Below are 25,934 nucleotides of genomic sequence, written 5' to 3' on the forward strand. Positions count from 1 at the left end.
TTCAAATACTGTATACACACACACACAGTATATATAGTCGTTATACATAAAAAGATGACTTCTCTCCTGCTGTGCTGGTAGAAGAGGAGATAACATGGAAGGAAATGCAAAACAAAAACATTACTGCCTCATTCAGCTACTGTCGAGGGAAGATTAGTCATCTTTCCTCCCCAGACGCCCCATATTACTTTCTCAAATGTATAACTTTTGTGATGTTAAATACATACACTAAAACAGACAAAGTAACAGCTGCCAAAAAAATTCTGATTACCAATCTCCCATAGAACAAATATAAAGTGTCACGCAGATTGGCACTCCACCATTCTATCTGTGTGAAGCTACTGAGAAAAGCTTGTGTAAACTGAGGTCTGTAGTGATTCCTGCTAAAAGCCACCAAAGAGCAGGTAAATCCTGCTGCTCATTGCAGAAATCCAACAAAAGTAACAACAGTAAACACTCCAACAAGTACTTAAAAATATCTTTTTGACTAATACTCCATGACAGCAGCAACATTTGAACAAGTTGTAGAACTGAACAGTTGGGCACAAGGGAGGTTAATGCCTGAAAGAAACATTGGAGTGTTACTCTTCAGACAGTGCAGTAGTAGCACTTCCTAATCAGGTAGCTGGAGCTGACACCATACCAGGAATGCATCTCCACCACAGTTTTAAAAAAAGAAAACATTAAATAGAAAGGAACAGTAACATGGGCTGATGTTTATAATCACAATATAAACAAGTGTTTAGGAAATCAGTCAGTCAATCAATAACACAACAGCACTGTGAATACTGTGTGACAATAATAACTACACATATGTATCAAAGCCACCTTGTTCTTCATTGAAGGGCAATCTTCTGTTTTAAGTAGCTCTCTTCACATTTTTTCCAGGCAAAACAACTTAGTGACATGTCAGTGACTTAAAATCTCCACATGAGTGCACAATTGTTTCCTACCTGCAAAAATAGTTTCACATCAGCAGTAATGTCTCTGAAGACAAGCTGGTCTTTCAGTACTTCAAACCATCCTAATTTTGTAATTTTAGCAATGACTTGAACGAGAGCTTGCATGACAAAAGGAGCCAGTTTGGGTTGAGAAGCTATATAGTTCAGAAGGTAATTTCCTGTAAAAAAGGATTTTAGAATCAGCAATGCAAGTCTTTCATTAAATAAAACAAATTAAAGAGGGATTTTTAAGAAGTTACATTCTCACATTTAACACAGTAACTGAGTTATGTTTAAACTTTCAATACAGGTAAGCATCTAGTAACACCAAAGCACGTTGCATACACTATCGCTATCCTAGGACAACACACAACAACAGTCCTTTAATTCAAGGAATGCCATCAGGTATAATACTAACTTTTCATTACGCTCTTATATTTGAGGCACTGATTATTTCAGTATGAAACAGCAGCTCTCATAACCAGCTCAATATGTACAAAAATCTTCTCAGACAAGAGACTCTACTCACAATTCAATCTAGAATATTCCCTAGAGCAAGGCACATACATTTCAGCTGCAGATATTTCTAACTAGCAAGAAGTTAATCCACTCCAAAGATGTTAAAACATATTCAATTAAAGTTGATGAAAGTCAAATTACACTTAAAAGAACACTGAAAATTTCTATCAGAAGTGGGTTCTCTGCCACACATTTCAAACTACTGCTGTCACAGAACTGATGTACCAGTGCAGATTTGCTAAAACACCGCATGCTTCTCATGCAGAACCTTTCAGTACTCAGCACTTAACTCAGAGTCACTCACTTTTTTAGGATATGGCAATGACTTTAAGGTAGATGCTTAAAAGTAAGGACCTAAACTGTAGGATCTTAATCCTGCAAGTGTTTGCCTGCCCTGGCATGCCTCTCACAAACACTGACAGAAGTCTTACAAGCTGATCATGAAGAACATTACCAGTAAGCAACTTGTGGCTATGCGAGGAATACCTGCAAGTTTTATCCTTTACTTACACGAACTAAATTGTTTTATTATCTTGTGGGATAGAGACAAAGTATGCCCTCAGAAATGAGCTTTAAAAAAATAGAAAAGAAATAATCTGAAAAGTAATTTTATTTGAATTCTGAAACTCAAAGATTCTGTTTGTAATCCACCTGCAGAGGAATGATTAAAGAACCTGGAATGACATTTCGGTTCTTACGCTCAAAATGACCACTTTAAGAACAACTCTGGTGAATGTGGAGACCTAGAGGAAAAAAAAACAGGCTTCCCACTGAATGGTTACTGCAATAACGTGAAGTTTTAGATCAAATTAATATAAGGAAACGTTAACCACAAACATTACTTACGGATGTCAATCCTTTGTTCAATAGGTAACGGAGATGCCCTGCTCACAAGCCTTGACAAGCATGTTGCTGCTAGAACTTGAGCATAGGATGTCTACAGAAACATATCAAAATATGCAGTTTTAAAGTAGGAAAGTTAATGGCAGGGTCAGTAAGTTACATTCAGTGGTTATCATATTCTTGGTTTAAGTGGACCAAAAATTTATAAGAAAATCTATTTCAGTAATAACCATTCCTTTGCTATAAATATCCATAAAACAAATGAAACTATCCAAAGTGGGATCCTAGAAATATCATCCTCTTTGATGAAAGTCACACATCTCAACAGTTTTATTATTCAGTGGAGTTCTTGAAATGTTTTGAAACGTGTACTTTTCAGCCATTTGATTTAGAACCATGAGAATTACCACCACTTGAGCTCGGCGTCAAATCTAAGCCTTTCTTTTTTAGAGTACAACACCTTTAGAAGTTGAGAATTTCTAACCCATAGTAGAAAGTTCTCTTCTATTAAGAGACTTGAAACTACAGATGTGGCTAATAGCTCAAAGCACCACACGATTCCATTGAACTATAATTTCTTCAACATAAACTGTAAATGTTACAAACTATTGAGTAAAGATCCATAATTTAAATATATACATTCAGAGTCTGTTCAGCAACGTAGTGTGATTTCAAACATAACTACAAAACAATTTCTTATACATACATGTAATTCAATACCTAAAGTTTTTAGTCTTAAGTTGATTACACATCACATGGAAAGGAGAAATAAGAATGTGAAGATTGTATATAAGCTGGGAAGCTGCTGGGGACTACAGAATTTCTCCAGTGTTGTCTCCAGCAACCAGACCAGGAATCCAGAAGGCTGGAGTAGTGGAGGACTACTTCACTCTGAGTTTTCTACACAAGGAATTAGACCCAGGCATAGCACCTAGAATACACTGCAGACTCCCAGAAGTCAGACACAGCTCTGCTGTTCTTGTTCTGCTGCACAGCTCACAAGATCACCAGTCAAATAATCAATCCAGAGCTCAACCACTGACCCAAACTGGATTCCTCAGAAATAGTTTTTACTGTACACATTAGAGGATCAGACACAATACACTCCTGACAAATGTAAATATTTAAATACTTTTCTACAATGAATTCTGTAGGTGTAACAGGTTTTTGTAACAGCTAAGTTACATTATGGCTGAATAAACCACTTCAGCATTGGGTTCGGTTGGTTCTTCCAAGGTATTACCCAGTTACTATATGGTATGATATCCCAATACACATAGTATCTTAAAAGATATCTCAGAATTACTGGGAAAAGAGAGAGACCAATACTGAATTCAGCTTGCACCATCGATCAGATGAAACTCCCCTATCGTTGTACCCAGATTTAATTGTGAAGTTAAACAACAAAAATAAAACTGAGCAATGAAAAAAGAGTGGCTTAAGCTGACAGAGAAACAATTTTGCTTCATTGTAGCTGGCAGCTAGAAACAAGACTAGGTGACATTAAACTATATCAGGTTATACCACTGGGTATACACAGTTCTACAGATTACATGCACCCTGATTAGTCTTCAGGAAGTAATGAAACTGAATGCTAGCTGCTTTTCCCTTTCGTCCATGTCATCCCCAATGCAACATATCATCCATCAGTCTTATAAATATCATCTCCAAAAGCCAAATTTGCTAGAAGAGTTTACAAAACAGAATATGTATTAAAAAAAGAAAGGGGAAAGCACAATGACTATTATACTTACATGCATGGCCCATATCTAGAAAATACACATGATTTCTACCAGCACAGTTGCATTTATGGATAACACATCTTTCAGATACTTACTGTTCCTTGTTCTAATAAAAGCTGGCATTGGCTAAGGCAATCTGGGCTATTAATAAGCTCCAAGACTATCTTCTCAGCTTGCATTTGCTGCGCTATATCAGTTCCTTCAAACAACTGGTTACTTAGCACTTCTAGTTTTGCCAGGCTCTGTTAGGAAAAAAAAACACAATTGAAACTTCTATGGAGACTTTTCAGCCACAAAGGACTCTTAAAGTTTAGAAAACTAGACACATACCACTAATTTGAACTGTTACCTCTGCTAAGCTTTCTAGTTGATCCACATTTTAGTTAAAAAAATTAAGCTTCTGTATCTTATTTTCTGCACTACCAACGTATAGTTCAAACTGTCTGCTATCCTGACTCTTTATTTATGTTGAACAAACACACAAAAAAGAAAAGATGGAGAATAGTAAACAGTTTGAGTTATGCTACTTCAAAGACTTCTGGGAAATCTCATCTTAAAAGTTTTAATTATTCATCAAATTACCACATCTGGAATAAGATACCGTAGCCTACATCTGTGGCTGCAAGCATTAGTGAAACACAGGACAATTCAGAAGCTTCCTTAGGAACAGAAGAGACAAAATTCCTCTCCACATTGAAGCTGGAAAGAACACTTTGGTAAGGTGAGAGGGGAAAAAAAGTAAATATTTTCCCTGTCAGGTATACAATTCACACCCACTAGAGACAGTGTCACTGGAGAAACAAACCTTTTGAGCATGCTTTTAGAAACTGCTACTGAAACAGAAACATGATCAAGATCTGGCCGTTATTAGAAGGTGGGTGATAAATATTTCATTATTTGAGCATGGCCTAGAAAGAGCTGGAAAAAACACTAAAGAGCATAATGCACTGTTTGACCTGTCTCATTTAAAAGTTTGAAGTCAAACCCCTTTGCTAGTCCTTCCAAAAATACATCTCGTACTTGAAATAAAAGATCTGATTTGGCACAATCCAGTATTTTTTAATTTAGCTGTTGTAAATGCAGAGTTCTTGGTTTCAATGAGCTTTTTCAGAATTTTAGTAACAGCTTCCTAAGAGTCCCAGCTTTTCATTCATTCAAAAATAAAAAATAAAAGAATAATAGTCCTGAAATTCTTTTTTGAAGAAATTTTAAGAAATAGCACACTTGCTTCTGGAGAGAGCAGAACAAAATAATACATCTAGGACTGAAATCTACAGATACATCCTCTGTTTTGTTTATTTTTCCTTCCTCTGAATCTTGGAGAGAGCAGACAAAAATAAAGAGCAGGTAATAATCTCAGATATGCAATGTTAAGTGAAGCAAGATTCATTTCCATTAAAGTGAAAATTAACACTCATAAATTGTATTATATTTTCCTTAATGTGAATGCTTACAACACAGACATGCACATATAAAAAACCCAAATGTATTATGGGGGCTAAAACATGGGAATAAGGATAGCTACTGCACACAGTTTCCAAGCATAAATTCAATGCACCCTTTCAAAATGGAACAATCCCAGCAGAACTTGAGATGTACGATTACCATGTCAGAACAAGCAGGCAGAGACCCTACACAGCTCTTCTGAGTTGTGACTTTCAGATCTGGACAAAAATAACTGAGCAACAAATTCAGGGAAAGCCCAAGGGAAAAGTGGGATAAAAGCTTAACCATCAGCATGCAAACTCCAATTAAAATAGTCAAGTGTTTTTAAAAGCTTATTAAGCAATAATTTATACAAGAACTCAGAGTGGATTTCAAAAACACAATACACTTTAATGTACTCTCTCAGTGTGTTAATGCTACGCTGAAATCTAGGCCGAGGATAAGAACTAACTTCTTGTAGACATGTTAAAACACAAAGCATCACACTCTGTCCAAAGGACAATAAGGGAAACCGACCGTGATTTTTTTAAAGCAAGCTTGAGCAAGAACTAGGCGATGCTTTTCAATGAAAAGCTGCTTGTTGGAAATTGAGTGATGATCTTCAGTGCTCTAAAACCATCCACCTGGATAACCTGGTCACAAGATGTTATAACGTTCCTCATGGGTAAGCAAGAGCTACGACCAGGAACTGCCTGGACCTCTGACTGCCAAGGAACTCGTTAGAGCTTCTCTGGGTTACCCCCAGTGTGTGACACTGAGGAAATGCCTCAGTTCGCCTCGATCCAGACAGTGAAATCAACAAAGATGACACGAATCAAGCAAACACAACAATCTTACACGGGCTGAAAATTCAGCAGAGCAACAGAGGTATTAATCAACTTCACAAAGTACAAAATAAACCCTTGAAGAGACCAACAAGTCATGCTCCAAATCCTCATGGCAGAAGATAGGCGTTTCCTTCCTGCCATCACACTCGAGAACTAGCTACCTGACATCGCTTCTGGCCGCACCCGCCGCTCTCTGGCTGCTGTCCTGGCATCCTGCGAGAAGCAAGGGACAGCAGGGCCAGGCTGCAGGGCAACCCAGCGGGCTGGCAGCCAAGGAGGCCGGCAGCAAAGCGGGCAGGTTCCCGATTAAAGTTCTGCTTACGTCGACGTGCTCCCACAGGCGCTTTCATTTCCCAACAGAAAAGCGCCCAGTGGGGAAAGCCTCCCCGGTTCCACGGGAGAGCAGCACCGCTGAGAGCATCTAACCCAGCGCCTAAGATGGCTCCCCGGTCCTGCTGCTCCCAAGCCGGAGAGCCACACGGGTCTGAAGGAAAGCCCGACCCTTCAGAACCCACTGCCGGGGACACCGCTGTCTCCGTGCCGCCGCTGACGTTCCCCCGCGGCCGTGTCCCGGGCAGCGCCGCCTACGGCGCTCGGAGCCGAAGTTCCTCGCGGAGCCCATCGCTGCCCTCAGGAAGAAGCGCAGGGAGCGAGAAAACACACCGGAACGGCCCCAGAAGCAGCGGCACAGCACCTGCCCGGCCGCCCCGCTCCGGACACCGCCCACCCCGCTCCCACCCCCGCGGCCACCCCGCTCCCCGGGCACCCACAGCCGCCGCCCCCCGGCCCGGCACCGCCCCCAGCGAGCAGGCCGGCTCCCCTCGGCTCGCTCCGCCCGCCGCTCAGCGCTGCGCCGCACCGACCTGGCCGCGCAGCGCCATCTTCCCGAGCGGCCCGGGCCGGGCGCAGGACCGAGCCGCTCCGCGCCGCTGTACGGGGCGGGTTAGGGGGCGGCCGTTGGGCGGAGCAGCCGCTGGGAGGAGCGCGCGCGTGTCACGCGGCGGTGGGTCCGCGTGGGGAAGTCATAGATCATCGGGAGCAGCCTCGGATTGCACCAGGGGAGGTTCAGGTTGGGTAATAGGAAGAATTTCTGCTCAGAAACCTGAACCTCCCCAGTGCGATTGAAGGCCAGCACTTCTCTCATTGATAACCTGGGAGAAGATGCTGAGTCCCACCTCACCACAACCTCCTTTTATTGCTAAGGTCTCCTCTGAGCCTCCTCCTCTCCAGACTGAACCATCCCAGTTCCCTCAGCCGCTCCCTATAAAACTTGTGCTCCAGGCCCCTCACCGGCTTTATTGCCCTTCTCTGAACACACTGCAGGGCCTGAGTACGGTTCTCCAGGCACCACTTCACCGGTGCGAAGTACAGAGGGACGATCATCTGCTCCTGCTGACTGTGATACTTCTGATACGAAGTGGGGTGCCATTGGCCTTCTTGGCCACTTAGGCACACTGCTGGCTTATCTTCAGTGAGCTAACTAACACCCCTAGGTCCTTTTCTTCCATGCAGCTTTCAAGCCGCTCTGCTCCAAGCCTGCAGTGTTACGTGGGGTTGTTGTGGACAAAGTGAAGGACCCAGCACTTGATCTTGTTAAAGCTCATACTATTTGCCTCTGCCCAGTGATCCAGCATATCCAGATCCCTAAAGGTCAGTGAAATGAGTACTGCACAAGTCAGAGACACAAACCTTACCAGAGGTTTAGACCAACCCCTACAATTCTGTGATTGGCCAAAATGAGAAGCATTTGTGTATTGAGTGTCCTGCTGAAAGTGAACAGTGATTGTGTGCAGCACAAAGCCTAGGGTAAAACTCAACCATGTGTATTCATTCATTCAGGCATCATAAGACGCATCTGGAATCAGCAGCAGCGGAAGGAAGGAGGTTCAAGGAACAACAACTGAAGTGTCACAGAGCAGCAAAACACTGAACGCTGTCACTGTGATACCAGCACGAGCTGGGGAGAAGTCAGCAGTGACAACCAACCACGGAAAGTCTACAGACTATGATCATACATAATACACAAAGAAATTTTCATCTTCTTATTGGGTACATTGTTGTTTGATGTTTGAACATAAGAGTAAAGATTTTTATCTCAATATCCCCTGCTTAATCTCCCCAGTGATCTGCAGTCCATGGCACTTTTATTCTGCTTGGCAGACGACAGGATGCCCAAGCAGTTTGTGTAGAGGTGCTGTTTCTCTCCTGGTCTGTCTCCCACATGGCAGAAGTTGTCGTGTAGCCCAGAACCGAGGGCAAACTGCTGGAGTTCCTGTGTTAATGGAAGCTGCTTCAGAACAAAAGTGAATTTGATGTATTCTTAGCTGGAATCACTATCAAGCAGTGGGATCAAGAAGCAGTTATGACACTCTAATTGGGCAGGAACAATAATTTCTTTGTTCATGAACTGTCACAGTTGAATGATGATATCATCTTTGAATCATATGCTTTTGTAGAAAATACATCGTTAATTACTGGAGAGTGAAGCAAAATAAAAAAGGAAAATGATTTTAATCAGGTTCTTGATCCCATGCCCTCACATTGGCTGGTGCTTCTGAAAGTCAAATAGCTCAGACTGCTCAGTCCCCTAACTACTGCTCCTCAGTCCACTGCACCCTTTTTCATCATTTATCCTGTGCTGAAACAATCATTTATCTGCAGCCGTAGTCTAAACTAAGGGAAAAGTAAAAAAGCACGCCAAAGGATCAGAAAACAAAGGGACTGATGATATGCAGAAGGGAAACAAAGGACTTCAAAGGGAAGTAGGAGAACTTATCAGAACAGGGGGATCCCCAGAGCTAAGGAGTATGGAATGAAAGAGCGATGTAGGAGGTGAGGAAAGTCAGCCATAAGTTACAATGCAGCAGTTACGAGAGATTTCAAATGCTGCTATAAAGTTTCTGAAGAGCCAGAAGCAGGTTGCTGGTATAGGTCAAAAAGCTGAGAGTCCTTAACACAGCCTTTCAGGACCTTGACCCAAAGATTAGTTTCAGTGCTAGCATTTGCTGCGACTCCTGCTCCAGGTGATGGCCACTACCTATGCTGTGCCACTAAATTATGCAAAGACATGAAGAAATGAGGTAAATAAGTTAAACAGCTGAAGAGCTGTGCATGGGCTAAGAACAATACAAGCAGCTGAGCATGAGGGAGCTTGTGACTTCTGCAGCACCAAGCCAGCCTGCAGATTGCCTCTTACACAGATACACCCTCCCACCCCCCATTCCTCTTCAGCCTTGATCTCAGTTGATCTCAGCTCTGGTCCAGCACGTGAACACATATAGAAGCTGAAAACACAAAGCTAGTACCACGAGGCATGCAAGTGATGCTTGCTCTGCAGCATGCACAGCATGACTGTGACTATTTCTTCCTTGGTTTAATCAGTTTAATTATTTAAATCTCTCAGATGTGGGCAATTGCACTTCTGTATCCAATTTCTGTTAACGATAGACTGATTATTTTAAAGGGAGAAAACAAAAAGCAGTCTAGCAAAAGAATTAAGAGATTCCTAGACTAATACCTAACGAGCTCCTGAGATTTAACATAGCAAGTAAGAATGCCAGATTGTGAAACTACTTCAGACTGTGTCAAAGTCCTAGCACTAGGGAGAAATCTGTGTTAAGGAGCGTAATTTGCTTAGAAGCTTTCATGCAATTCCTTTCTCCTTACTTGGGAGGTGGAAATAACATGGTGATGGGAGGAGGTTGTGCCATGAAATTCAATCTTGCTTTTATGGAAGATAAAAACAAAATAATTTCTTCTTCCAAGGAAGCTGAGTTAAAGGAATGTTTTAAATCTGCCACGCCAGTTACAGTAATGAGACCTCCCTGCAGCTTTCCCTCCCCTGCAGTTTCCAGCTCAAGTCTGTGTGTCATTTTCTGCTAGGTGGAGTAACACACTTCTTCAAGGTGCTGTTACTTTGCATTATGTGAATAGATCTGTTGCTACAGGCAGTGTGTTCACAATTAGATCCTTTGCAACGCTGCCGAGTGTTGAATCCTCATCCTTTTTTTTATTTAATTTGAAGTGACTTGATTAAAGCATATAAACAAAGTCAGCTAAGTCAGTCTCCCCTAAAAACAGAACTCAATGTTCAACATTCTCTTTTGTGTGTGTGTGTTTTACATCAGCATTTTCCCCAACATGCAGTCTTCTTATTGAAAGACATAGGTAGCAATTGACAAGAAATGATTTCATTAAAGTGACAAGTGAAGATTAAATACATTAAAAAAAAAAAAAAGGGAACCTTGGAGATGAATGCAATAGATGTAGATTATGGGACTTTGTTATAGAAAGGTTGGGCTTTTTTAAGTATTCATTGTCCACCCACCTGAACAGTTGCAGTGTGGTATTTGATATGGTTCTGCTACACATTTTCTCATTCAACTACTGTTTATTATAATTCTGCTTTTCACTTTGCATTAGTAATGACAGAAGGCTCTGAAGAACTATCATTTGTTTCTATGGCTGATGATTTCAAGATTGCTGTGCCATTCTAGCCCCTGCCAATATGCATTGCCACAATTCAGCAAGTGCTTTAGTAATCTAATTCGTTCATTTGCAACACAGATTGCAATTGATCTTGAACATATGTCTGAAGATTAAATAGTTACATCAACAGTCATCCATTTAAAAATACAGTGATTCCTACCAGACAATTTTATATTAAAAGTAATACATAGTGAACAAACAAAAAGCTTTCTAGACCTAACCCTAAGAGGACCGGGAAGAGCCCATAACAGCAAAATCAGTGATTAAATCAGAAGCCGTTTGATACTCCTAATTAGAACTAGTTAATCTTTTCAGTGACCTAGTGGTGTGGTTTGTATTTGTAAGCTGACAGTATTTCAGGAACTCTAAGCCAAAATAGATTATTTTGCGCTCGTGTCTTACCTGCACAAAGATCAATAGTACCTCAGGGCAAGCACAGTCTATAGCCAATCTCTTAATGTCATTTATATTGAAGAAAAATATGTTCTGTGGCACAACAAGCACAAAGCAGCACAACATTAATGGAGCTGTTGGTGATGCACTGCATATACACTTTTAAAAGTACTACAAAGTGTGAACAGCAATCACTGTGTGTTTTTGTGCATTCAATACAGAAGGTTACAAATAATGAGGATTAAAATTCAGGTGCCTGAACTCTTGCTGCTTTACTTATTAATGAGAGACATCAGTAACTTACTGTTATTAATTTGCCCTCAGCCGATGAGAACCAACAGGTGCCTCACAAAAGTGGGTTTTAGAGTTCAGTATCTTCCATCAGCTATTAATGCAGAGCCAGCCTTCATGTATATAATTAACAAAAGCAATTACAGGATCTTTTTCTGGGTGATTGTTTTACATTGAGCAGTTTTCATGAGTTGTGAAGATCTTGAACCATTGCCTCTCGTGGTGGGAAGGAGCCAGTGCTGCTCGAGTAGCTCAGGAACTGTGAGGAAATCAGAGGGAACGCTTGTCTGCTTGGATGTGCACAAAACCTGAGTATTGCTAGTAAAGCACTGCTCACTTGCATAAGACCAGCTCATGTTCATATTAAAGGTAAAGAAGGAACACTCTGAAAGGCACAGGGAATTCAGCTGTGGTGAGTCTAACTATGGATAGTTTCAAAGAAGAAAAATTGTTTTAAAACTGATGAGAAAATACGAACTAAGAAGATGAAAGACACTTTTTCCACCTTTGAAGCTAGGCTTGTTGCCATGTCAACAACCTTTTGCTATTTCTTAATACATTATATAAATAAAAATAGGAAATGGATACGAAGTAAAAATGTAGTTTAACTGTTGACATTTTTTTGTTAGAAAAAATCAGAAATTTTTGAAGAAATTACAGAGCATTATACATTTTAAAAATCAATATAAAATTTGATCCTTTCAGGGTCCTTACTAGGTACATGTCATTTTACTTAACAGTCTAAATGCATGCACTTACAACTGTTCTTACTTCTGTCAAGTGGCACGACACATATCAGCCACATCCGAGCTCTAGGAAGGTGGGATGCAGAGATGGGTGCGGTGTTATCAGAGAAGCTATTCACAGCACAGGGAGAACTAGTGAATGAGCAGTGTGAAAGGTGACCAGCAGCGCATGTACAGAAACTGTTATGCAGAGTTGTTTCAGTTTTCATAGTCCCCAGATTCGTATTCTTCCTCATCCTCATCGTCAGAGTGGTCATAGTAGTCCCCATAGTCAGTGTCATAATTTGCACTTCTACTGCCAGCGGTTAAGGCAAATGCAGAAGGTGAACCTGCACAGCAAGACATCATTGAATCCAAATTAATTTAGTATAAATAGGAATAAGCAGGACAGTATTGTTTTACACATGTAGAACAGGTTCCCTGATTCTGAGGCTTTGTTAAAAAGTCATCTTTTACAAGGGAAGTGGATTTATTCAGTAGCTTGACCTCACACCACCATCCAAAACTTCTTTACCATTCACATTCTAAGATGCTGAAAACACACTGAATTCCCAGTACTGGTAAACTGTCACTTCACTCATCTGCAAATCCCATGCACTGGAAAACAGGAGCAGAGCCAATAAAGCTCTGAAAACCACTGGTATCAATAAGGTCAAAAACCCAAAACAAAATAGAAAAGAGCAATATACCATCAATGACTTTCAGTCTCGCAGAGGCGTATGTCGCACCATACTTGTTTTTGGTGTGGCAGATGTAGATGCCTTCATCTGATTTTTTGAGGCCTTGAATCTGCAGCCAGCCTGTCACACCGTGCTTCTGAGGTCCACCTCTCGCCTTTGAGAAGAGAAACAGTCAAAATGAAATGGAAGTCAAGTAGTTAGGAGACATGATGATATTTCTAAAAATAACTGTGGCCAGACTTAAACATCATTGCAAACTTTGCTTTTGTTTGTTGTGTAGTGCCATCGTGCTTTGATTCTGCTGCCATACTTTTTATTGCCTCCATGCCTCTCAGCTCATGCCTTCCTTGCTTTCATCTTTAAATTGTACTGCCCTTTGCAGCGCTCTGATTCCTGGTATGCTTCTGCTTCCCAGCAGTCCTCACATCTCTTGTCCTGGTGCCGCTTCTTGCTGCTGCTTCAAAACACTGCCACTTGTTCTCAAGCTCATCGACTACTTCAAGATGAGAGTGGCATTTGAGTCTGGGCCAGGCTGATGCTCAGCATCCAAGTTTTAGCGGACATAGCATGAGCTTTCATATTTCGTTAAAATCAGTTTCCACTAACTTACCCCTGCCAATGCCTTTTCATGGGAGAGCTTGGTTTTCCAAACAAGCTCTACAAATACAAAACAGTTAACCGTTCACAGAGGTGCTCTCATGCTCACTCTGACCTGACAAGTCGGGTTGACAGGCTCAGGTTGGCCTCTGAATTGACCGCTGTTTGGATGCGGCTCCTGGCACTGTTGTTTCTGAGCAACATTTATTATTAGCAAATATATGAAGTTGGCTAATTCCACTCATATTCATGCTGACTCCGAATACATTTCTAAATAACTTTGACTCTTAATACTCCAAGTTATTTTTCTCTATGCTTTTTCTATCTGTAATTTTGTTCAGGGTGTGCTCCATGTCCGCTGGATCCTCTCACTTTTCAGTTGTACATCCGTCAAGCTAGATCTGTCATAGCCTGTTCAGATCCGCTGTCCAGGGGAAGGCGTGCTGACACAGACTTCTTCCTTACTGTGGTCTGCCAGTGCATCTGGCTTTGTTAGCTCCCCCAGAATGTTATTTCCATTAATAAGAGCCAGCATTTTGATTTGATTTTAGCTCTTTGGGGCTATTTCTACATTTGCTCAAAGTCCATACCAATGCCATTCTACTCTTCCCTTTCAGATTAAAACATCCTCCACATAAAATGAGCAAATGTCACTGTTTTCCTTTTGAACACCTCAGGGACTGGATCCAGCTGGCATGTCTCCAGAAACAGCATCTTGCAAAGGAGAGCTTTAGATATCTGCCATCATGCTTCTGCATGAAGAATAGAAAAAATAGTTGCCCACAGCCATCTTTCCCAGAGTGCACTTTCTTTTACATAGCAGCCTATCCAACCCCTCTAGAACTATACCTGCATAAGGAGAATTTCCCTTTCCCTGGAGCAGGATGGATGCTACCCACCCCGTTACTCCTTCTGCTTGGACTGCCACAGCAATGATCCCTGCAACTGGCTGAAATCAGAATCCCTAACATAATCATAGGTCCCCTGTAGGAAATCTTTTTATTACAACAGCATTGCATTCTGTGAGAGAAATACACAAATTCCCCCTACTCCTCATTGCAAAAGGATGCAGAAAATGCAGTTATTACCTGGACTGAGATGTGGGCGTCATCTCCTGGTAAAAACATTTTATTCCCCTTTTTTTTCCATTCAAGGTGTGGCATAGGATAGGCTGACACCTCGCAGCCAAAAATGACATCGTTGCCTGTGAAATTCTGGACATCCTGAGGTGGCATCGAAATCACAGGAGCTGCAAAGACCCAACAGTACTGTTTTAGGAGCTCACGAGCAAAAGCCAGCACAAAAGGATATAACATCAGTCCTTGCTCTAGGTAATTTTTCCACCTCACACATTCAGAAGAACCACATGATTCCAAGCAGCTTTTAAAGCTCAGAAAACTTTATGTCGCATTGAAGTGTGGCAGGTATTTTAAAGACTTATTGTAAAGAACCTGCTTGTCCTTTCTCTGTGCACACGGTCGTGGAAGTTAGGATGAGACTAAAAGTTTAGGTTGTGCCATTATGGTCTGGAGCCAGGCCTGTCAGCTGGCAGCCAGTAACTCATCCAGACCTTCAGAGGAAGGTGCAAGAAATTCCATAGCAGACCATCACAAAACAACATGATTCTGAATAATAGCTCTTTATTTCTGTTACATTTTTGTTAGCTTAAAAGATGAAATGCTGAGATGACTAGCTTATCAAAACTCGTTTTGTGGCAGCATTGCTGTGAACTAAGTTTGTTGTAAAGCTTCGTCTCCCTGAGTTACTCATGGAACTCACTGCAGCAAGTTACAGGATAGCACCATTCATGGGCTTCACATTTAGCCTCACTTGCTATCGATTTGAACTGATTTCCTTTCCCATGAGTATTAGAAATAAATGAAATCCAATTATAAGGTTTTGAGCATATTAAAATTAATAGATTTCTACTTATTATTATTTTATGCTCATCCTCCTTATCCATTTCTTTACTGCTTCCTTGAATTATTCTCTCCCACTTTTTCCCAAAGAAAAATCTATCAACAACCACGAGAGGGAGCCAGATCAGGGATTTGAAGACAATAAATAAACCACCACCTGATGCATTCAGAAGCTCTTCAAAATACACATCCATCTACAACCTATAAACATACTCCATTTTAACAGGAGATGATGTTTTTAGAGGCAGAGAGGAAAGTAACACATTTACTCTTACTGCAGCTTTACTGTTTTGGAAATCGCTTTGCATTTTCTCTCAACCACTCCTGGCCAGTGAGATATGTTTTTATTCTAAGGTATGTTTTCCTTCTCTATTTTCAAAATAGCTTTTTAAAAAAATAATTTGTTTTCTGGTCCATTACACTTGTATTTAATTATTGCTTTTATTTTGTACAGGTGCTTAGGAACTTCTCATAAATAATCAATATGTTTTTACTTAAAGCATTTCCATCAGTACGTAGGTACAGTATGCTTCAGCAGCTGAAACTGCAGCATTTCATTCCACGTTTTGAAGCAGTATTTCTAACATGTGTCAGTTTTTAAAAACTGATGTCCTGTGCTGAAAATATCAAATGTACACTGCTTAAAATTAATTGGAAAACAATAATACAGAAAAGTATCAACTTCCCAATTATGAATTCCTCTTAAAATGCTCCCAGTTCTCTTAAGAAGTGAGGTTTGCAAACTCAGCAGGGTACCTGAGCCTGGAGGTGTGTGGTCTTTCCTGAGAACTATACGTTCAGAACCTGTATCTTCCTGCAAAAAATGCCATGTTCCAATCAACACTGATGGAGTATTTTGCATGGGGATTGTTTTGTTCATGAACATAGGGTCAGACATTATAACACACACTGAAAGATTAAACCTCAGTGCAGCTGCAGTGCCTTTAGTGCTGCATCCACCTAGGTAAGGGTTAGAGAGGGCTGCAGCTCTGATCAAAGCTGACTGCCCACAAGCCAGAAGTCAAAATGCTGCTTCTCCTTTCATAACTGACTTCCACCACACCAGACAAAAGAATTGTATTGATAACACTTTTTGTTCCTTCATCTGTATTCATTCTTGCTGACCTGGATGTGATTTGATGAAAATGGCAGAAAAATTGGTGGATTACGGTTGTTGTGGGTTTTTTTTGTTTGTTTGTTTTTACTCTAAACGTTAAATTACTGTTTGTTTTTAATTTTATATGTTTAATTTAAAATTGTAAGTTATTATGTGATACGACTAATTACAAAGAGAAGCATTGCTGGTTCTGTTACCTCATTAAATTATCAGCAGGAAGGCTTTGAATGGGGATAGATGAAGCGTGGAGAATCTGTATATAATCACTGTACTTAGTAACCTTGGTAAATTATTAGATAAACCGATCAAAACTAGCATTTAGAAAGAGAAAGGCTTTTTTTTCCAGTGTTACTTTGGGGAGCTAGGCCTTTTTCTTCCTTTTTTTTCTGGTTAAAGATGAAAGATAAAAGGCTGTGCTCTTCTGATGAAAGGAGTTTATTGTTATTTATTTATTCATCGCTTGCTGTATACAATTAATCCTTTTGGCATCAACAGGAAACAGCAGACGCTTTGAAAGAAAAATAGCAAAACAAAGTACTTGGAGTTGACTGAAGGTTACATTTATAGATTGGTACCAAAACCCCGCAGTGTTCAGTGTTTGTTTCTCATGCAAATTGGAGCCCGTGGAAAGCGAGCGCCATGGTGAGGAGGTGGCTGCTGTTGGAGCCAGGCTCCCTGTTGCCTTTTGTTGTCAGACACAGCCATGACACAGCCTAAATCGTGGTGCACTTCCACACGCCCACTGCACCGCTTCAGGTAGCTGCGGTGGCAAGGAGGAGGGGCTTACAGGTGGGTTGTTATGGAGGACCAGGACATGGTGCCCGCATGGTGGCACCTCTGTGGCCCAGACTCCTTTCAAATCCGAAATACAGTCTACGAAAGCAGCACAGGAGCAGCTGCATGCGGAATTGAGAAGAGGGGCACTGCTGCTCGGCCCCCAGCACACGCCGCAGGCCCAAGTGCGGTTGCCGCTGGGCTCGGACACCAGCTGCACGCCTCTCTGCAAAAGCCAAGGCCTCATTTCTCATAAATAAACTGTTCACAGCTCTGAGATGGTTATGAGCGTATGCCCAAGCGTCTGTGCAGTTCAATAAGCTGAGTCATCCTAAGAAATGTCTCTAATTCTGGAGAGAGGGTCCAGTCTTTCTGGGAAACAAAGGAAGTGGCAAAAAAGACACTGGGGCTGATGCCTATGTGCAGAGGAGCTGATCGTGTTCATCGTGTGTAATGAGCAGCATTACACACCACAGAGGTAGCTCCAAGGCCAAATTAAAGCTTTTTTTGCTGGGTCTGTTTTATTAATTAGAGCAGAGCATTGCTTTAAGGTGTACAGGCACACGTGCTAATCAGTTGCTATTTGAACAACATTTGCAACTGAAATCTCCCTGAAAGAGTCATGTTGTAAGAACTAGTGCTATTTTAATGCCAGATAAGAGAACCTACCTAAGGGCAAACAGGCTTTCAGTCCTACTACGAGCTGCTGTGCACTGACTTTCCTGAATGTCTCTACTACAAACCTGACTTCCCAGCTTAATACCTTAATGGCCAGTCAGTGATTCTCTAATGGATGTTTCTTTTGTGACTAGAGAGAACGAGGAGAAGCCTGGTATTAGCTGCTCATCACCTTTCCTTTTAAGTATTCAATATCTGGTGTCCATTCAATAAAGATGTGCAGCATATGGTCTGAATTGGAAGCAACAGACTGCCAGCAAGGAACGGGTAAAATGCACCTGAGTTACTCTCATATGCAGACCTTTGCCAGGGATACAATTTTGGATTCCCAGAAGGGTGACCTATTTGTGACTCAGAAACTTCTTCTACTGATATTTGAGAAAATATTTCATTATTACTTTTTTTTTTTAAGAGAAAACTTTTTCTTTTTTATTCTGTATTCATCTGATTTAGCTGAAAGGTGCCCAGGAGTAATAATGTAAGGAACGAGAGCAGCATATGAGCAGGAGACAAGATTCCCTCTTACAACCTGGTGAGGAGTCCTTCCACTAACAGCCACCACGGAGGAACATTTATTCATTGTGAGTGACTTTAATAAAATTGTTTCTGTTTGATTTTATCCTAATATATGGATTTCTATTTCACAGGTACCTAGATTTTATGATTAATAATTAGATTGCTTTGGACATTTTTGTAAAAAGCACACAGACTTATTAATTAAGTCCTAGCTTCTTTTTCCTCTACTTCTCCAATCACTATGTATACATACAGGTATGTGCATATGAATGAAGTCTGCTTGGTCATCACTGCTTCAATATCATGTCAATCTTAATATAATAATAATCATATAACTGTGCCCCGTCCTCCCAGACTTTCATCTGCTCCTAATTAAACATATTTTTTTTGTGGAAAATATCTCATATTCTGTTTTTTTAAGTGCAGATCTGGTCCATAGATTTGTGCCTTACTAGTTGCTATGTGATATATAACCCTCTAGGCAAATACAGAGGATTACTACACATAAATTGCTAGCCACTGAGCCACAGTTAACACAAAGTAGTATTACAACAAAATAATTATAACTAGAAAAGAAATGTAGCATTAGTTCGGTAAAGACGGAGCATCTAATAACATATTGCAAAAGCAGAATCACATCTTTTTAGTTTGAAAATAACTCTGTACAGTTTACCTGATTCACACGGTCCTTTATGTTTCATGCTGATATTTCTCCTACTTGCATAAGCCTTGTGGAATTGACAGATGTTCTCATAGGTTTTCCCATCAGGTCCGCAGATGCTCTCTTGAGACTTGCACACACACTGGGGTTCAGGGACTTCTCCATACCTGGCTTCGTCAGCATCCAACCTGCATTCAAGGTTGTCTCCACACTGCCCATAAAAGTGATTGCCCTGGTCCAGGTCACAGATCTGACCTTCCACGTTTCCACATTCAGAACAGCAGCCACAGTGGTCCACTACAGTCCCAGCCAGACAGTCTTTGGGCTCAGAGCAAAGTGCCAAATCACACTTTCCGCAGCTGTCTCCTTCCTTTAAGAGCCTCCACCAGCCTCGGTGGTACAAGGCGGGGAAACCATGAGAAACCTGCACCAGTACTACCAGCACTGCTGTAACCACCGGGGGCTTCATCTTGAGAATGTAATGAACAAGCAGAAAAGGTCCTTGGAGTAAAGCCAGGAAAAAAAAAAAAAAAAAGAGCTTGTGTGAGAAAAACGTCACAATCCTTTTTTGTTTTAGGCTACGAATTCTCCTGCAAGCACAGGCTTTAAGAAGAAATTAGCGTCAGATTCCTAATCTGGAACTGATAATAAAAATGCATACAAACCCACCAGCTTTTCTCTAATGCAGTTTGGAATGCGAATATTGCTTGCATGGAAACCAAACTGCCCCTTCTGACAGCTCTCTGAAAAGCTGTTTGCTCATTGTCTCCTTGAGCCAAATTTGCAAAGCACTGCTCTACTGAAACAACATTATGTTGCAGCTGTGTAGAAAGGGGAACAGAGTAAGTTAGTGCAAAATGAAGAAATTAACCAATGAGAGTATTTTATTTTGAGTCTTAAACTAACACACAAAGACAATTAAGAAAGATAAAAGTGGATAGAAAATAGCACTTATGCTACCTGCATGCTGGAGCTCAGCTGGTACTCTGGAGACTAGAAGAAACTTTAGCACCAAATTTCATCCATTAATGATCTTATCTAGAGGTTACTGAATCAGCAATTTACTTACAGGCTCTTTACAAGGAAGGAACAAGCCAGGACAGCTGAAACTGACTTTGAAGTCTTGGATTCAAGAGGACGGGTGCTTAGATCCAGTAAAGAACCCATTGTTCTCTGTCCATTTATCTTTTTTTCAGTGTTTATGGGTGTCCGTGGTTTGCAATCCAAAATAACGCAGTCCACATGTTTGGCTCTCAAAACAAAGTCCGAGTGATGTAGAACATATGCCAACATAAGCAAGCTGCTGCAGCATCTTCAGACGTACCAGAAGAAGGTTTTGCTGAAGTTAGATACGTCACTTATTTTTTTCAGTGCACGTTTCTGCCTCTGTTTCTTAAGATGTGCTTACACCACTGATTCACAAAGGACGAGGAAACAAGTTACAGTGATCTCTTCACTGTTTCATTCATACCTAAATTTCTGCCAGTGTAAGGAGGAGGTTGTTTCTAACCAAGAGTCGTGCTTTTCTTCATAGACCTGAGGGTTTAGGCATGCTCCTTAGCATCCTGTCCCATACCAGAAAGCCTCCCTTCCTTGCAGTCCTGGGAAACTGCATTTATCACTGTGAATGAAGCTAAAAGCTCAGCTCACTACCACTGCCTACAAATGTAATGTCTTTGTGTGTTAGTTTAAGACATTTTCAAATGTATGCATAAGACTAAGACACTGTTAGGAAAGTAAATGAAAGAGAAATCATGCTTCTATGTACTAGTCCTAAATATTATATACAGGTAGCTTGTTCTGCTCCTATATCCACAGTGCTGTGACTATAGCACCATGAGTGATGCATTTTGTCATACCAGGCTTACACCTTCTGGCTGCATCCATAAAGGCAAATCATGTGGGAAGATATGTTTACTTTCCATCCAATCTTATCCATGGCCTTTCCAAAGTTAAGCTTCGTACCTTCTGTACCACGCATGCCACAATCGGTTGGTTCAAGATCACTTCCTTCTCCCAGACTGCATAGAATGCATTGGCAAAACCTGGAGCAACCTACAGGGCCCTTCTCAGTGCTGAGTGATGCCTGGCCTAATTCATTTTCTGTACTGCATGCTGGTTCTGAACACAGAATCAGACACTAAAGGAGTACGGTATGTGTGTAATTGATGCTTTTACCATTGAGAGGCAACAAAAAAAAGTAACCAATGAACTTAATGGGAAATTGATTTCTTGTCCTGCTTTCTTATTCTGTTTAATGTGTTCTATTTCACACTTTCTTGTCAAATTTTAATTGGACATTTAGTTTTGCATTATAGAGTCTACTCATCACTGTCTATTTTATTGTGTCTGCAGCTGTAGGGAAGGAGTAACTAAAGGATAAGGATTTGCTGAGTCTCATATAAAGTAAAAAATGTTTGTAGGTGTGAAACAATACAAAGTGAAGTCAAAGCTAGGAGGAGCAGCAGGCCAGCACTGCCCTTGTTAAGGCTGAGTTTGCTCATCTTCTTCCAAGTGATATAGGGTGGGTTAGCAATAGGAATCAGTACATTATTTTAAGGAGCAATGTATTAGTTTAGCAAAAGGAATCAATGAGTGCTAGTTTTAAAACTTGCCAGCTTAGCCTTGTTTGGTGCGTATGAACAGCCTTGTTTTTCTCAGTCATCCTGCTTCACAGGAGCACTGGAGTCACCACAGGCTTCTTTTATCTTTGCATCCACCAGGTACCAGGAGTTTTTTCTAAGATTTCACATAAATTGATTGTGTTACAGTGCACAAAGAGAGAACGTTGGTCATTATGGTGTAGCACACAATGGAAATTTACCAAAATGGGGAAAGGCAGCTAAAGGTCAGCCAAAAGTCACTATGATGAAGCTGATGATGAAAAAAAAGGAGGAAGTAAGTGGTGTAAGACCACCAGAGGCCACTAGCACAGTGCCCAGAGGAACAACAGCATATATTAGTGAGTTCTTGGAAATTAATGAATGTGCGTGCCAATGTATTACATTCATATATTTTAACTGAATGTAGAACTTGAACTCTGAGAAGAGTGCACTTGATATATCAAGTCATCCAGAATGTACTGTGAGGAAGGAAGGAATACCACTTTCTAACACCACAATGAAGCTGGAGATTTTCTTCCCAGATCTCAGATGACACAAGAAATGTGATTTGAGCACTGTAAAACATAAGTATACCAGGAAATACTTCCTGTGTCCTGGCACTGAAGACACCCACCATAAATATCCTACTAAGTACTTTGTGCATTTATGTGAGCAATGTAGTTGAGTTCTTGGTGGATCCAGCCTACAAAATAAGAACTGGGCATACCTGAGGCCTTACTTGAACAGCTGCCACTTTTTAATGATCTGCAGCTGAAGATTATTTCAGCCACTGATTCCTGAACTCACTTGGGACAAGCTGTGAGGGGAGGGGTGGTACAACTTGGTACAGGACGTTCACTCTGGCACCTGCTGAAATGTCTTCCATAAGCAGTATCAGCTGTGATGAGCTGAGAACATTGCTGTAACTCCCTCCTACCCAAGATGAATACGTAGCAGATTCAAAGCAAATAGGAGAAAGGGGGAGCATGGAAAAAGAGGGGGATGTGCAGCTGGGTTTGAGAGGCACATCTGAGTGCCACATCCTAGTTCAGTAAGAAGATATGTATTATATTCATTATATAGTATTATAATCAATATGTATGATATTTGCTTTGTCTCTCAGCCCTGAGGCTTGCTTTGATAGAAAAAAAGCACTGATAATTAAGTCCCGAATTATTGTAACTCTAAATTTCTCCCTGGCCCCGGAACAAAATACAAGCAGCAGCAGATCAGCATTGCTGGTGGAACAGCAGAACAGGCACTGAAGCACAGACTCCTTTCTGGACCCCACCCCCCAGTGCTCTGGAGAGCTGATGAGCAGTGCACCTGAGGCCTCCACCTGTCTGAGGAGGGGAGGAGATAAGCAGCTGCAGTGCATGAAGGGAGCTTTCCTACAGCTGTGAAGTAAGAGTGGTTTGGTAAATAATTTCATTAGCAGGCAGGTTGAACAAAAGTAACATCCACTGAGCCTCAGCAGGCAGGGTAGTGCTGACCGTACAGCATTGTTTTTCTGAGCCTTTCCTCGTGCTGTGAAAAGGATACTGAGTTCTACCAGCACCCTGGGGAACGAGCAGTGCCTAGTCAGGAGATGGGCAGTAAGGGGACATGGCAAGATGACCCGCTGCTTCCCATATGCTTGGACTGCATCTTCTACCAGGACACAGCGAGATCTTACAAAATAATTCCTGTAAGTGAATTGTTAAGGAAATTGTTTCCCTATTCATTTCCTGCTTTCTTCTTGGGGCCAGTGTTATGCTAAGCTGCTGAGTTGTATTGCTTTATTCTATTTTGCATGGTAATAGATGAGGTACATGGCTGATGCAATTTGAAATCTTATTGCTAGTGATTCTTGAAGCACTGCTTTTTCAAGTAAAATGTGGTTGGGATCTTCATTCTGTGTTTATTTGTGTCAGGACGAGTTTTACATAACTACACGTTTGTGAAGTTGGTTCCTACCAGACTCTCAGATCTGTTTTCTACACAGGCAAGCACAGGAACCCTGTAAGGAATAATGGCAAAATACCAAGTATTGTAGTTTCCCCTTTATCCCCTCAATCCTGCAGTGGTACCTCTTGTTGAACAGCCAAAGCTGAGTTTGAAAACTTCAGTGTTTGGTCTCAGAATGTACTAAGTACCCATTTTTGAGGTTTCTTAGCTGACTCAACATGTGTCTATCCAGGAAACATTACACATTATTGCACATGCATATAAAAGCAGCATTAAAGAAGATGTCTGTTTATGCTGATGTGCTAGATAGCTATGCCCATTGAGTACGTGTCTTTGTTGTGCATTATCCAATACTATACACCAATCTTCTAGGAAGATTTTTCTCCCATAGTATTCAGCACTGAGCTCAAGTTAAGGTGTTCAGCTCTCTTGAAAGCAGGATTTGTTTTTATAGAAATGAGTGGCAAGTTGTGGAAATTAATGATGACAGATTAGGCAAAAAATAGTGGGATGTTGTTTGTGGGTTCCCAGCAGAAATGCTGACTAGCAGCAATACAGGCAATCCTGGGATCTCCAAGCATGTTCTTTAGTGCTGATCCTATTTGCTGACACGTTGCTTTCATGAATCTCATCATTAGTGCTGTAAGCACATGAAGAATAAGTTAATTCTACTGTAACATGATTATTAAATCCATTAATCAAAGGCAGGATATCCGTAATTAACTTATTCTCTAGCATCAAGTAAATGATTCTACTGTGTGCTTTAAGAAAGCAATTGTTCACAAATATGCAAACATACAGTGGGGCTGTTAGACTATAAGGCTGTGTAATTGTATAATTAAATTATAAATTTTGCATATTTTAGTAATATAACATATATTTTAATTATGATCTTTGCAAGGTTAAAATGGGAGGTAATTATTTTTGCTTATTTCTAGTTCTTACATCTCACCCCCCAAAAAAAAACAAACAAAAAAATCGTGCCTGTCTCCTTCCTGAAAGCTGATTGTTTCCATCTCAGGCTATGGCAAGGCTTTTGTTGACTCATTAGATCAGTCTCTATCAGTAGCTGCCTATAGATTTTTCGCTGTGTCACACTTCAGCATCATCCTTCTTAGTAACTGTAGGCATTCAAGTTTCAGCTTGCAATAACAAGTGTCGTCTGCTAGCACTGTTCAATCACCAAATGTTTGGGTTGGATTAATGCAGGCTTACTGACTTTTTTCACACAAAGAAGTCTGAAAATTTCTTTATCGAGTTATCTTTCCTTCCAAGGGGGCAGATATATCAAGGGTTCTTTTCAAGTCTGTTTCATTTCTCTGCCATGCTTTAAGAAAACCAAACTTCTGAGATCCTTGTAGTTTTACCCAGAAATACTTGAGATTCCTATCCTGTAAGAGGAAGGTGATCTTGAAACATTTAGAGAATTAGCAGTCAGTAATAAAGCGTTTTTCTGATGTCATTCTTTCGAAAGCTGAGCTTCAGTGAGGAAACCTGCACAGAGAATACCACGAGGGCACGGCCTGCCCCAGCTTGTGGGGCTACCTGCTTACCCACGTCAGCTGGGTGACACTGCTCTTCTCACTCCACTTTGGGTGTAACTCACTTTGCGTGTTTGAAGACTGGCTCTGAGGGACAGGTGTGCTTATGCATACTTGCCTGTCCCCACAAGAGAGGTGGTGAGTGGGTACAAGAGCTGGTTGAAGCCTGAAGATCTCACTGGTGGTGATACTAGTTGCCTGTACCAGTTCTTAGAAGGAGCCAGTCTTTGCTGTGATAGTCTGACATTAGAGAAGGAACTCTGAAACTTCAGGAATGAATACAGAGTAATTTTCCTTGGCAGCCTTAATGTTAATGACAGTTTGCCTTGTCCAGTTTATATAAGAGCAGCTGATACAAAATGACTTCATAGCTGGATATTTATGAGAAATTTCATTTCAAATAATATAGTTTTTGCCTCTGGCAACACTGTGGTTTAGCCCTGTTATTACTGAGAACTAAATCTTTAGGATATTCTAACTGTAACTGCAGGGCCTGTTTGAGCTACCCAGCAAAGTTAATATTTTCCAAAGCAATGGAAACTTTATAATGGAAAGTCTCATTAGCAAAAACTACCTATCCCTAAAAGCAGGCACAGAGAAAAAACTTCAGGGGTTTTCTTTCACCTTCAGAAGAGATTTGCACAGTGTGTGTGGGGAGAGGGGCT

At 41.0% G+C, this 25,934-nt stretch overlaps 2 protein-coding genes across 2 annotated transcripts in view; both read right to left on the bottom strand.

The window, feature by feature from the left end:
* Positions 1 to 7,243, bottom strand: part of RANBP17 (RAN binding protein 17) — a 149,853-nt gene extending 142,610 nt beyond the window's left edge. The window contains exons 1-4 of the mRNA XM_065734471.1: positions 7,182 to 7,243; positions 4,141 to 4,287; positions 2,307 to 2,397; positions 954 to 1,120 (exon numbers count right to left, since the gene is read on the bottom strand). Of these exons, the coding sequence (XP_065590543.1) occupies positions 954 to 1,120; positions 2,307 to 2,397; positions 4,141 to 4,287; positions 7,182 to 7,199 (423 nt within the window). The 5' untranslated portion in view covers positions 7,200 to 7,243. The remainder of the gene's footprint in view (positions 1 to 953; positions 1,121 to 2,306; positions 2,398 to 4,140; positions 4,288 to 7,181) is intronic.
* Positions 7,244 to 10,848: 3,605 nt separating this feature from the next.
* On the bottom strand, positions 10,849 to 20,312 carry LOC136047403 (kazal-type serine protease inhibitor domain-containing protein 1-like). The gene is made up of 5 exons (XM_065734470.1): positions 20,248 to 20,312; positions 19,191 to 19,679; positions 14,602 to 14,762; positions 12,926 to 13,070; positions 10,849 to 12,565 (listed from the first exon to the last, which is right to left on the bottom strand). The coding sequence occupies exons 2-5, from the start codon at positions 19,645 to 19,647 to the stop codon at positions 12,435 to 12,437; spliced, it is 894 nt and encodes a 297-aa protein (XP_065590542.1). The 5' UTR covers positions 19,648 to 19,679; positions 20,248 to 20,312; the 3' UTR covers positions 10,849 to 12,434.
* Positions 20,313 to 25,934: the final 5,622 nt, after the last annotated feature.

Source organism: Cyrtonyx montezumae, unplaced genomic scaffold (assembly GCF_038088225.1).
Source record: "Cyrtonyx montezumae isolate F1298 unplaced genomic scaffold, pur_monq_1.0 scaffold_18, whole genome shotgun sequence".
Taxonomy (NCBI): Eukaryota; Metazoa; Chordata; class Aves; order Galliformes; family Odontophoridae; genus Cyrtonyx; species Cyrtonyx montezumae.

Bases quoted from the DNA above. Each gene is read 5' to 3' on its own strand.
- LOC136047403 (XM_065734470.1), bottom strand. From the start codon at position 19,647: ATGAAGCCCCCGGTGGTTACAGCAGTGCTGGTAGTACTGGTGCAGGTT. The intron at 13,071-14,601 runs GTAATAACTGCA...CTCTTCTCAAAG, and splicing joins ACGCCCACATCTCAGTCCAG to GCGAGAGGTGGACCTCAGAA. The intron at 12,566-12,925 runs GTATATTGCTCT...CTTGCTGTGCAG, and splicing joins GAGACTGAAAGTCATTGATG to GTTCACCTTCTGCATTTGCC.